Below are 13321 nucleotides of genomic sequence, written 5' to 3' on the forward strand. Positions count from 1 at the left end.
GTAGGTACAAACTTTTTAGAATACAGTTAGAAAATATAGATAAGAGCTTTTAAAACTGCTCAAAAAACTACATTCTTTCAGCCACTAACACCACTCCTAGAATTCAGTCCTTAGGAAACAATCAGTGATGAGGGCAATGATTTATAAGCAAGGATATTTATCAAAGGATATTTGTCAAAGAACTGGGAAAATCGAATATAAAGAAAGTGTTCAAAAACAGGAATTTTCTATTATGTATGTAGCCATTAAAACTACTTACACTTCATTTAAAAGGTTTTTCTACTGAATCCAGGGTATTCTGAAGACCAAAGCCTGTGTGTAAAGTGCTACCAAATGGCAAAAAGCAACAATAAACACTTTGATTTCTACTTTTCTAACATCAATGCTTAGCAGAACTGTTCAGAATAAGTTGTCAGTAGTAAATTTGAAGACAAAAATGCCCATTTTCCTCTACTCGATGAAAAATACCAGACTTAATATACCTGCAACTAAGTGTTAAAATTATGCTCTGTAACTCTGTACTGCTTAAAACTAAAGATTTCATACAACAAATACTTAATGCTTAAAAAAAAAAGTTGCTTACAAAGAATATTTTTAATGACATGAAAATGCTCATAAACCAGAAATAAACAAAAGTTCAGTATGCTCAAATATTAAAACGTGATCAAGGGAAGCGGATTTGGCTCAACTGATAGAGCGTCCACCTACCATATGGGATGTCCAGGGTTCAAACCCAGGGCCTCCTTGACCCGTGTGGAGCTGGCCCACACTCAGTGCTAATGCATGCAAGGAGTGCTGTGCCACGCAGGGGTGTCCCCCACGTAGGGGAGCCCCACGCGCAAGGAGTGCACCCTGCATGGAGAGCCACCCCATGCAAAAAAAGTGCAGCCTGCCCAGGAGTGGTGCCACACACATGGAGAGCTGACACAGCAAGATGACGCAACAAAAAGAGACACAGATTCCTGGTGCCACTGACAAGAATGCAAGTGGACACAGAAGAACACACAGCAAATGGACACAGAGAACAGACAGAGGGGGCGGGGGGGAGAAATAAATTAAAAACAAAACAAAAAACATGATCAAAGCACTTGTCACTTCTTACCTGTCCTTTGGAAAAACTGGCCTATCGTCCAGGTAGGTTAGGTGTTTTAGTCGAACAGTAACGGTCCTTCGATAATTAGGGATTTGCTGAATAACGGGGTTTCCAATTAAATTCAGTACACGCTGTAAGCAAAGAAGCAGAACCAAAGGAATTACTAAAAAAAGTATTATATGTGATTGAAATGTTTTCTATGTTATGAACTCTAAGAATACTTAATAAAATATATTTTCTTGAGTGAGAGGAAGTGCCATCTTCGTGTCCTGGCGACATTATCAGGGAAACTAGGAGGTTTCCATTGCTTCTGTGCTGCGGAACTGTCCAGATAATTGAGCAGCCTCTCTTCTACTTTGATTTCAGCCGAGAGCTCAGTCCTTATGGAACAATGTTGGAAAACAGTCCCAGAGGCTTTCCCACTATAGTCATTACATGAGTTTTGCCCACCAGTCTCTTTTACTGAGAGTAAGCTGTTTTCTTTCCTTTGCAGTCAGAACATTTTATGGGAACATGCACAATAGCTGGACAGATGAGAAATGGCGACTAAGGGACGAGAGTTTAAAGTGCCCACTTGTCAGCTCTGAGTGCCGCTAGACAGGGGGCCTTTCTTGCCGGGCTCACAGAGCGGCTTGAAGTCAGCTCAGCACCAGGAGAAAGAAAGGGAGTCGCCGATATGGGTTCAAGCCAGGTGGCCTTCCTCCCCCCTTCTGAGCTCATCCCCTCTCCTGCCTGAAGAAGCGCAAGGAAAGTGAGTGGTTAAGCCGATACGTGGGTGAACTGTTTTTTTAAAAACCATTTCCCTAAACTGATTAAACATTTTTTCATATCTAAAAGTGCTTTTTGTCATTGGAGGAAGATATTAAATTAATTAGTTTTGCATTTCCCAAACTTCATTTGCACACCCTTTTCACTACTTTGTTATATTTTCCAGTGATCTACTACCAAAGGGAGGGGGGCTGATGGTGGGCGCAAGATGCCTCAAGGGTGGGCCACCAAAGGGTGCATCGTCTGTAGAGACTTAAAACCATGGACTGGGACTTCCGGCAAGATGGTGGCTGAGTGAGCTTGCCTTGCTGTCTCTCCTGGGAAGAGGCAGCTGGGCGCTGCTGGAGGTTCTCCGGGACCAGGCTTTTTCGGGATTTTTGCAGGGCAGGAAGTGTGTGGACATCGATTTGGTGGGAAGGTAACGGAGAGGATTGGTCTATAAGATATAATTTGGGTTCTATTGCCCGGAGGTGAGATCTGCACACGGGTTGCTCCCTCCTTGGGGGTGGGTGGAGCCGCAGAACCCGCACTGTGGCCGCGCTTTTTGGTGGCTCTGCGGTGCAGGGGAATTCGAGAGTCCTGGGTGGGCTGTTGGGGAGTTGATGGGATGGGCCGCCTTTGCGGATCGATTTGGGGAGACAGACGGTGTTTTGTTGTGAAGCGGGGAATTTTTGATTGTGGACACAAATAATAGCACTTCCACCTGGAGCCCCGCCGCCACAGGCCCTACTGCCGATCTGCAACGGAATTAGATAGCTGAATTGACGAAATATCCACATAAATAAACCCTAGTGAGTAAGTGAATTGCAGGGTTCAGACATAATATAGAGTTTGCGGATCTGACTTCCCCCATAGAGCTGGCACCCAGCTGCGGGGATCCCTGAGGGCTGTGTTACACTGCGGGGCTCCTAGGCTTCCTGTTGACGAGATCAGAGGTTGCCAGGTCTGAATCCCCTAAACTCTGGTGGCCCACACCCCAGAGACTCACACCTCTTGAGTCTTCAATATCTCAGACTTTCCACCCCTGAATCCATCACGCCCTGAGGTCCATCTGAGGTCCTTGAATGCCCTAGCCTTCAACGTTTGCATTTTTTCTTTACCGTTTCATTTTGTTTTGTTTCTATTTTCATTTTATCTTATTTTTTACTTTTTTTAATGTCCTGAGTGCTAATATTGCATTATCCCCTAGTCTTTTCTCCCAGCGTATTCCCCAAAGTCTTTTTTTTTTATTCAGTTATTTAGGGTTGTTTTTGTTGTTGTTGTTGTAGTTGGTGTTGCAATTGTGGTTTGCGTATATCTGTTTTTTTCTTTCCCCTACCTGTTCCCCACCCTTTGCCCACCCCCCTTTTTCTTTTTCCTTTCTTCTCATCTTTCTTTTTTTTTTTCTCTCTCTCTTCATTTTTTTGTTTTTTCTTTTTCTGTTTCGCTCTCCCTCTTGTCCCTCATTTTCTACTTATTTTATTTTAACTCATTTATACAATAGGTGCTGCAGGGAACACCTCACATTTGCTGGGTTTTCTCATCCTCCACTGCCTCATTTCTATGTGAACTGATTTAGGCTACCTACACTATCCCCTTTCCCTTACATCTTGATATCCGCCATCATCTACTGTCTCTCCTATATTCCACCTCCCATCTCCCTTTCTTTGATCCACAAAGTATCTAACTCTTAATTCCTAATACCCTTGCTTTGTTTTCTGTCTGTTATACACTCTTGAAACTATTACCTTTCTTTTCTCTTTCCTTCTCTCACGAAAGCAATAGCTTTTTAGCTCATACCATATTCCTCCCATATTCAGTCAGCTACCTCATAATAGGTACTCTACCTACTGCTATAACTCTACACAATTTTACATGAATCTAATCTCCATCCTCCCAGATCTCATATTCTTGCTTTGTTAACATATATCACCAATACTACTTAACACTTTTTCCTTGCTTACACAATTACCTTTCCCCGGCACTAAAACTTTCCTTTAAAGTGAACTTAACCAGCAACAAGAAATTAGAATAAGAAGAACAAAGTGACAAAGAGAAGATATAACACTTACGCAAAAACAACAGCTAATTAATCTCCAAGACTAGACAAAGAAGCTAAGGAACTGATTAAACCCGTCAAGATAAAATGATGACCAGACAGCAACAAAAACCTACAAACCAAACCAGCAATCAGGAAAACATGGCTGAATCCAATCAACAAACTAAAAATCAGGAAGGGGAGCAGAACTTCGCTCAAGCAATGAAAGATCTCAGAACATTTATCACCGACAAATTTGATGAAGTAATGAAAGAGGTTAACAACATGAAGACAACACTCGGAGGGGAAATTGCAGACATACGCAAAAAGATAACAGATATGATGGGAATGAACACCACAGTTCAAGAAATCAAAAATACACTTGCAGCAAATATCAGCAGACTAGAAGAGGCAGAGCAGAGAATTAGTGATGTGGAAGACAGTACATCAGAAATCAAACAGATAGTAGAAGGGGTCGATAAAAAGATAGAAAAAATCCAGCTAGGACTTACGGACCTAAATGACAATGCAAAACGCTCAAACATACATATTATAGGCATTCCAGAAGGAGAAGAGAAGGGAAAGGGGTCAGAAGGAGTGTTGCAGGAAATAATGGCTGACAACTTCCCAAATCTACTGAAAGAGACAGATGTATATATCCAAGAAGCACAGCGCACTCCACTAGTCATAAACCCCAACAGGCCCACCCCAAGACACATACTTGTCAAATTATCCAATGCTCAAGACAAAGAGAAAATTCTAAAAGCAGCAAGAGAAAAGAAAACCATCACATACAAGGGAAGCTCCATGAGATTAAGTGCTGATTTCTCTTCTGAAACCATGGAGGCAAGAAGGCAGTGGTATGATATAGTCAAGGTACTAAGGAAAAAAATTTCCAACCAAGAATACTCTATCCAGCTAACTAGCATTCAAACATGATGGAGAGTTCAAAATATTCACAGATAAACAGAAACTGAAAGAGTATACCAACAAGAAACCTCCCCTTCAAGAAATTCTAAAGGGAGTTCTGCAGGAAGAAAGGAAAAAACAGGACAGGCAGAGTTGGAGGAGAGTATAAGAGCAACAAAAAAAGACAAAAATAGAAGAAAAAAAATACAAACAAAATATGACAAACAGGGAAACGGACTTTGGCCCAGTGGTTAGGGCGTCCGTCTACCATATGGGAGGTCCGCGGTTCAAACCCCGGTCCTCCTTGAGCCGTGTGGAGCTGGCCATGCGCAGTGCTGATGCGCGCAAGGAGTGCCGTGCCACGCAAGGGTGTCCCCCGCGTGGGGGAGCCCCACGCACAAGGAGTGCGCCCGTGAGGAAAGCCGCCCAGCGTGAAAAGAAAGAGCAGCCTGCCCAGGAATGGCGCCGCCCACACTTCCCGTGCCGCTGACGACAACAGAAGCGACAAAGAAACAAGACGCAGCAAATAGACACCAAGAACAGACAACCAGGGGAGGGGGGGAAATTAAATAAATAAATAAATCTTTAAAAAAAAAAAAATGACAAACACAAATCCAATCAAAATATGGCTAACACAAATAATTCCTTGAAAGTAATAACACTGAATGTCAACGGATTAAACTCACCTATCAAAAGATTCAGACTGGGTCATTGGATAAGGAAATATGACCCATCTGTATGCTGTCTACAAGAGACACATCTTAGACCCAGAGACGCATGGAGATTGAAAGTGAATGGCTGGAAAACAATCATACAAGCAAACAGTAACCAAAAAAAGGCAGGAGTAGCTATATTAATATCAGACAAAATAGACTTTAAATGTGAAACAATTGTGAGAGACAAAGAAGGACACTACATTTTAGTGAAAGGGAAAATCTGTCAAGAAGATTGAACAATCATAAATATCTATGCCCCTAACAAGGGTGCCTCTAAATACGTAAGGCAAACGCTGGAAAAACTAAGTGAAACAATAGATGCATCTACAATTATAGTGGGGGATTTTGATACACAACTATCTACCTTGGACAGAACATCACAAAAGAGAATCACTAAAGAAACAAAACATTTGAACAGTATATTAGAGGAGCTGGATCTAATAGACATATATAGATCATTACACCCAAACAGAGCAGGATATACATTTTCCTCAAGCGCACATGGATCATTCTCCAAGATAAACCATATGCTAGGCCACAAAGAAAAGCTTAATGAATTCAGAAAGATTGAAATCATACAAAACAATATCTCTGACCACAGTGGAGTCAAGCTGGAAATTTGCAAGGGACAGAGGCCCAGGTTTCACACCAAGATGTGGAAATTAAACAGCACAATCTTAGAAAAACAGTGGGTCAAAGAGGAAATCTCAAAAAAAATCAATGACTACCTTGAAACAAATGATAATGATAACACAACATACCAAAATTTATGGGATGCAGCAAAAGCAGTACTGAGAGGGAAATTTATAGCCATAAATTCATATATCAAAAAAGAAGAAAGAGCAAAAATTGAAGAACTAACTGCACATTTGAAGGAATTAGAAAAACAACAACAAAGTAACCCAACAGGAAGAAGAAGGAAGGAAATAACAAAGGTAAGAGCAGAACTAAATGAAATAGAAAATAAGAAAGCACTTGAAAAGATAAACAAGACCAAGAGCTGGTTTTTTGAGAAGATCAACAAAATTGACAAACCTTTAGCGAGACTAACAAAGAAAAAAAGAGAGAAGATGCAAATACACAAAATAAGAAATGAGAAAGGCGATATCACCACTGACCCCACAGAAATAAAGACTATCATAAGAGGATACTTTGAAAAACTATATTCCAACAAAAATGACAATGTAGAGGAAATGGACAAATTCCTAGAAACACATAAGCAACCCATATTGACGAAAGAAGAAATTGATGATCTTAACAAACCAATCACAAGCAGAGAGATAGAATCAGTCATTAAAAATCTCCCAACTAAGAAGAGCCCAGGGCCAGACGGCTTCACAGGTGAATTCTACAAAACATTCCAGAAAGAACTAACACCAATCCTGCTGAAACTATTCCAAAAAATCGAAACAGAAGGAACATTGCCGAACTCCTTCTATGACGCCAACACTACCCTAGTACCAAAGCCAAACAAAGACACTACAAGAAAGGAAAATTACAGACCAATTTCTCTAATGAACCTAGACGCAAAAATACTTAACAAAACACTTGCTAATCATATCCAACAACACATTGAACGAATTATACACTGCGACCAAGTGGGATTTATTCCAGGTATGCAAGGATGGTTCAACATAAGAAAATCAATCAATGAAATACACCATATAAACAGATTGAAGGAAAAAAATCACATGATTGTATCTATAGATGCAGAAAAAGCATTTGACAAAATACAGCACCCTTTCTTGATAAAAACACTCCAAAAGATTGGAATACAAGGAAATTTTTTGAACATGATAAAGAGTATATACGAAAAACCTAAAGCCAACATTATTTACAATGGAGAAATCCTAAAATCCTTCCCGCTAAACTCAGGAACAAGACAAGGATGCCCATTGTCTCCGCTCCTATTTACCATTGTCTTAGAAGTACTTGCTCGAGCACTGAGGCAAGAACCAGATATAAAAGGCATTCAAATGAGAAAGGAAGAAGCCAAAATTTCACTATTTGCAGATGACATGATCCATACATAGAAAACCCTGAGAGATCTACAACAAAGCTTCTAGAACTCATAAATGAGTTTAGTAAAGTCACAGGTTATAAGATCAATGCGCAAAAATCAGTAGCATTTCTGTACACCAATAATGAGCAAGAACAGGAGGAAGTCAAGAAACAAATACCATTCACAATAGTAAATAAAAAAATCAAATACTTAGGAATAAATTTAACTAAAGAGGTAAAAAACTTATACACCGAGAACTATACAAGACTGGTCAAGGAAATCAAAGAAGACCTAAATAAATGGAAGAATATTCCTTGTTCATGGATAGGAAGACTGAATATTATTAAGATGTCTATCCTACCAAAACTGATCTACACATTCAATGCAATCCCAATAAAAATCAACACAGCCTTCTTTAAGGAACTAGAAAAACTAACTATAAAATTTATTTGGAAAGGAAAGAGACCCCGAATAGCCAAAGACATACTGAAAAAGAAAAATGAAATTGGAGGAATCACACTACCTGACTTCAAAACATACTACAAAGCTACAGTAGTGAAAACAGCATGGTATTGGCATAAGGAGAGACACACAGACCAATGGAATCGAATTGAAAGCTCAGATATAGAACCTCACATATATAGTCATATAATATTCGATAAAGCCATCAAACCCTCTCAACTGGGAGAGAGTGGGCTATTCAACAAATGGTGCCTGGAGAACTGGATAGCCATATGTAGAAGAATGAAAGAGGATTACCATCTCACACCTTGTACAAAGATCAACTCAAGATGGATCAAAGACCTAAATATAAGAGCCAAGACCATAAAAACCTTGGAAAGCAGTGTAGGGAAACATCTACAGGACCTTGTAATAGGAAATGGATTCATGAATATCACACCAAAAGCATGAGCAGCAAAAGAACTAATAGATAAATGGGACTTCCTCAAAATTAAATCCTTCTGCACCTCAAAGGAGTTTGTCAAGAAAGTAAAAAGGGAGCCAACACAGTGGGAGAAAATATTTGGCAACCATATATCTGATAAGAAACTTATAACTTGCATATATAAAGAACTCCTATATCTTGAAAATAAAAAGATAAACAACGCATTTAAAAAATGGGAAAAAGATTTAAACAGACACTTCTCCAAAGAAGAAATACAAATGGCTAAAAAGCACATGAAAAAATGCTCCAAATCTCTAGCTATCAGGGAAATGCAAATCAAAACTACAATGAGATACCATCTTACTCCCATAAGATTGGCAGCTATGAAAAAAACAGAAGAATACAAATGCTGGAGAGGATGTGGAGAAATGGGAACACTCATCCACTGCTGGCGGTAATGCAGAAGGATCCAACCATTCTGGAGGACAGTTTGGCGGTTTCTCAAAAAACTAACCATAGATTTGCCATATGACCCAGCAATACCACTGCTGGGTATATACCCAGCAGAACTGAAAACAAGGACACAAATCAATATATGTACACCAATGTTCATAGCAGCATTGTTCACTATCGCCAAAAGTTGGAATCAACCCAAATGCCCATCAACAGATGAGTGGATCAATAAAATGTGGTATATACACACAATGGAACACTACTTGGCTGTAAGAACAAATACACTACAAACACACGTGATAACATGGATGAATCTTGAGAACCTTATGTTGAATAAAGTAACCCAGGCATTGAAGGACAAATACTACATGAACTCAATGATATGAAATAAGAAAGCTGCCTCAGAGAGTTAGAGACTGAACGATAGGCTTACAGGAAATCGGGGGGTGGAGGAAGGATGTGAGCCGACGTCTGCAGGGATGGAATTTATGATGAGCTGGCGGTAAGTATGAACACAAAGAAGAGATAAAATGGGGGTATGGGGTTGCCTTTGGATGGGGCTTTGCGGGTTTGAGGGAGGCTGGGGATGGGCGGATGGGTAATATTGCCCAAAAAGTGGGGGGAGGGAAGGGTAGCATGCAAACATAGGAGAGTGTCAGGTGTTGGTCGAGAGTAAAATGCTGAGAAAATCATATCAAAATATAATTAAGAGGGTTACCTGTTTACGATGCTCAGAGGGGATGGTCGGATGCGGGACGGGCTCCTGGGGAATGTCTGAATGCTCATTTTGCCAGAGTGGGTGATACCATTGGGTAGAGACCCAAGTAGTGAGAGTGGGGGTACCCACATCCTGGGGAAGACTAATGCCATCAGATAGAGGGAACTGTATCTCTCGAGAGAAAGGGTGGCTCCCAGGGCATTGGGGTAATTGAGCAAGTTAGGCCTGGAACAATGTTGCAAGTGTCTCTGGACGGGGCTCCTTGGGAAACGGAGGCTGGCTGTCACTGTGGGCACCAAGGGGATGGGAAAATGGATGTTAAATGTGTGGAACCAAAGTAAATGTGGGGTAAGAGAGGACTTTCACGAGAGTACACAAGGATGGATATAAAACATGTAATATTACACCATAAACATAAAGGGGACGACAGACTAATAAAGTAAACCATAATGTAAAACATAGGATAACTAAAAATTTAGAAAACTGTATATCCTAAAGTATGGAACACAATGTAAGCACAGATGTCACCTTGTTTGAAAGCTATTGTCTCAGAGTCTGTACACCACTTTAAGTAAATATGATATGAATAAGTTATAAGAATATCGCTGTGGAAGGGAAAAGGTTTAATGGTATATGTGGGGGAGTACTGTATATTATATATATGAATTATTGTGGTCTAGGGCTCTTGTGAAGAGAAGTTCAGTAAATAGGGAAAAAAAAAAAGATAGGATGTAGAATTTTTCCAAGTCAACACATATTCTATATCTAACCTTTAAACCCATCGCTATATGCCATTTTACTAGTAAGGGACCCTGACATTACACTGGACTTCAATTTTCAGGAAGTTTTGGATCACAGAGTGGTTCAACAATGGCAGCGGAAGAATACTGGTATAGGATACTATTGACAGGTGATATATGGCTGACAGCGAGCTGTACAGGGCATATGCCCAGGGTGCATGGTAATGTTTGGATATACTCATAGTGGCAACAATTAAAAACTACAGCTGGGGGGGTACTGAGTTCCTGGCCGGGGTTGCTCTGTCATGGTCCCTAGGGGAACAGTGGCAGTCCCCCAGGTGCAACAGTAAGGACCAGGAAGGAATGAGGTTCCAACAGTGAGAGCATGATGCTAATGACTATGCTTGTGAGCCTATATGCCTGAAATAAGAACAAGGCCTAGAGCAGCACTGTGCCTGGAAGTTTCCTCCTGACAGCCTTCATGTTACTCAAATGTAGCCAGTCTCGAAGTCAAACTCAGCATGTAGATGCAGTGCATTCCCCCCAGCGTGGGACATGACACCCGGGGATGAGCCTCCCTGGCACCGAGGGATCACTACCAAATACCAGCTGAAGATGGAACTAGAAAATGACCTTGAATTAAAGGTTCAATGTGGATCAGCAGAATATCCCTGTCTACATATAATAACATGACTTTAAAATGCTGTTTGACCTAATGTAAGGGGGAAATGGAAAGCAGAAATGAGTTTATATGGCTGCGAGTCTCTAAAAAAGAGTCTGGAGGCTGTCAGAAGGATTGCCCTTATGCACAACTGAGCAGAGTCTAAGAGACAGATAAAGTAGATACAATTCCCAGGTATTGGTTTCTTTGAGGGCTAAAGAAACCCACGGGTTCTATGGTCATGGCAGATGGGGTTCACTGCCATGTCAAATGGCCCTTCTTTGGAGCTGGTGTTTCTGCGTGATGGAACTGGACTCAGATGGGATCTCTTTTCATAAGACTTTCATCCTACTTTACTGGAATTGTAGTTGGTGTTGGGGTTTAAGATATATTTAGGGGATTTGAATCTCTGGACTGACAATATGATAGCCAGGCCCTGAGCATCAACAGACTCCAGCTCCTACAATCTGATTTATTGGACTCACCTCACTCAGCTAAGATGGAGTTGAAGAAGGACAACCATCACACCATGGAGCCTAGAGTGCCTACAACTGAAAGCAGGAGGATTGCATCCAGTATCCATGTGGAATCTGAGCCTCCTCCTGACATAGAGGTGCAATGGACACAACCAATCCAAGGCCCACAGAGAAAAGGTGGCATTGGAGTGGGAAAAGTGGACATGGTGGCTGATGGATATGGGGAGTGGCAGGAAGAGATGAGATGTGGAGGCGCCTTTGGGACTTAGAGTTGCCCTGGATGGTGCTTCAGGGGCAATCACCGGACATTGTAAATCCTCCCAGGGCCCACTGGATGGAATGTGGGAGAGTATGGGCCATGATGTGGACCATTGACCATGAGGTGCAGAGATGTCCAGAGATGTACTTGCCGGGTGCAATGGATGTGTCATGATGAAGGGAGTGAGTGTTGCTGGGGGGGGAGTGGTGGGGTGGGGGTGGTGGGGCTGAATGGGACCTCATATACATATATATATTTTTTAATGTAACATTTTTACAAAATCAATAAAAAAAAATAAAAATGAAGAAATAAAAAAATAAATAAAACCATGGACTGGGTATTAAATGCAGATATTATAATATTTTAGGTATAATGGTACTGTGGTTATACTAGAAAAAAGTTCTTATCTATTAGAGATAAACACTGAAATATTTGCAGTGAAATGATATGATGTCTGGCATTTGCTTTAAGGTAATCCAGTTTTTAAAAAAAAATAGAGGAAAAAAGCATGAAAGAAGGAAAGAAAGAAGGAAGGGAGGGAGGGAGGGAAGGAGGGAGGAAGGAAGGGGAAAAAGAAGCTATTTGATATTTAAAGAACATAGAATAAAGCAAGATTTCTTTTTCTTTACCAAATCAGGAATGTTCTCAAGGACGCTCAGGATCTCTGGATCACTCAGCCTATTGTGGGAAAGGTCAAGGACACAAAGTTTCAGACATTCCCGTAGATGCTGGATGTCTTCCACTGTCTCTAAGTGATTGTGTGCCATCTGTAAGGTGTTCAGGACCGGGAGGCAGGCTGGAAGGTGAGGTCAGCACAAGTAAGCAAGCATTAAAAGGTTTCTCACCCATAACACACCTTTTTAACACTCCCCCAAGGGAAAATGATCAACACGGTGACATTAAAAGATGGCATTCTTACAGAGGTTTTCAACGGTCTTGATGTAGTTGTTGCTAAGGTTAAGAGCATCCAGTTTCTGCAGCGGTTCTAGGTTTTCAATTTTATGAATCAGGTTCACTTGTAAGAAGAGGCAACGCAATTCGGTTTGGGCGTTCAGGTTCTCGATTTTCTGTATCCCATTGCACTCCAGCCAAAGACAGCGCAGTCCTGTGTACTCTTCCAAGTTCTCGATGCGATCGAAACCTAGCCAGAAGGAAGGGGGCAGGAGGAAGTGGTCAGAGGCCGCCCTCGTTGCCGCTCTCCACTAGCAGGCACACCTCCTTCCTCTCCTAACACCAAGGCAACTCTTTTGGGGGAACATCCCTCTCCTAATTCTAGTCCCTGGCTCTCTGGCTGGGCAATCAGAGGCACTTTTTATTTGGGGCTTGTCACACTTAGCCAAGGGGGCCCAATGGGGACAAACCCTGGGGAAGGTTTGCCGGCTCCATCAGAAAGAGGGTCCTTTTCGGTTGAAATTGCCAGCCTGGTAGGGGGAGGGGGGCTGCTGTAGCCATCATGCCCTCGTGGGTGGGGGCGGGTGGGGGTGAGGGGTGAATCTGTCTGAAACCATCACAGAGGAGAGCCGGCCTGAGAAAGGGAGTCAGCTCCCATGAGCACCTGGATCCGGCCAAGCCTACAGCTGGTTCAGCCCCTCGGTTTTGTTTTAGTTCTCAGTTTTCTGAGCC

General features: G+C 41.6%; 1 protein-coding gene across 1 annotated transcript in view; it reads right to left on the minus strand.

Annotated features, from left to right (window-relative positions):
• DNAAF1 (dynein axonemal assembly factor 1) overlaps positions 1-13321 on the minus strand; it is a 33185-nt gene that overhangs the window by 15931 nt on the left and 3933 nt on the right. The window contains exons 4-6 of the mRNA XM_004470879.5: positions 12618-12839; positions 12328-12494; positions 1103-1224 (exon numbers count right to left, since the gene is read on the minus strand). Of these exons, the coding sequence (XP_004470936.2) occupies positions 1103-1224; positions 12328-12494; positions 12618-12839 (511 nt within the window). The remainder of the gene's footprint in view (positions 1-1102; positions 1225-12327; positions 12495-12617; positions 12840-13321) is intronic.

The sequence above is a fragment of the Dasypus novemcinctus genome, chromosome 18 (assembly GCF_030445035.2).
Source record: "Dasypus novemcinctus isolate mDasNov1 chromosome 18, mDasNov1.1.hap2, whole genome shotgun sequence".
Classification (NCBI taxonomy): Eukaryota; Metazoa; Chordata; class Mammalia; order Cingulata; family Dasypodidae; genus Dasypus; species Dasypus novemcinctus.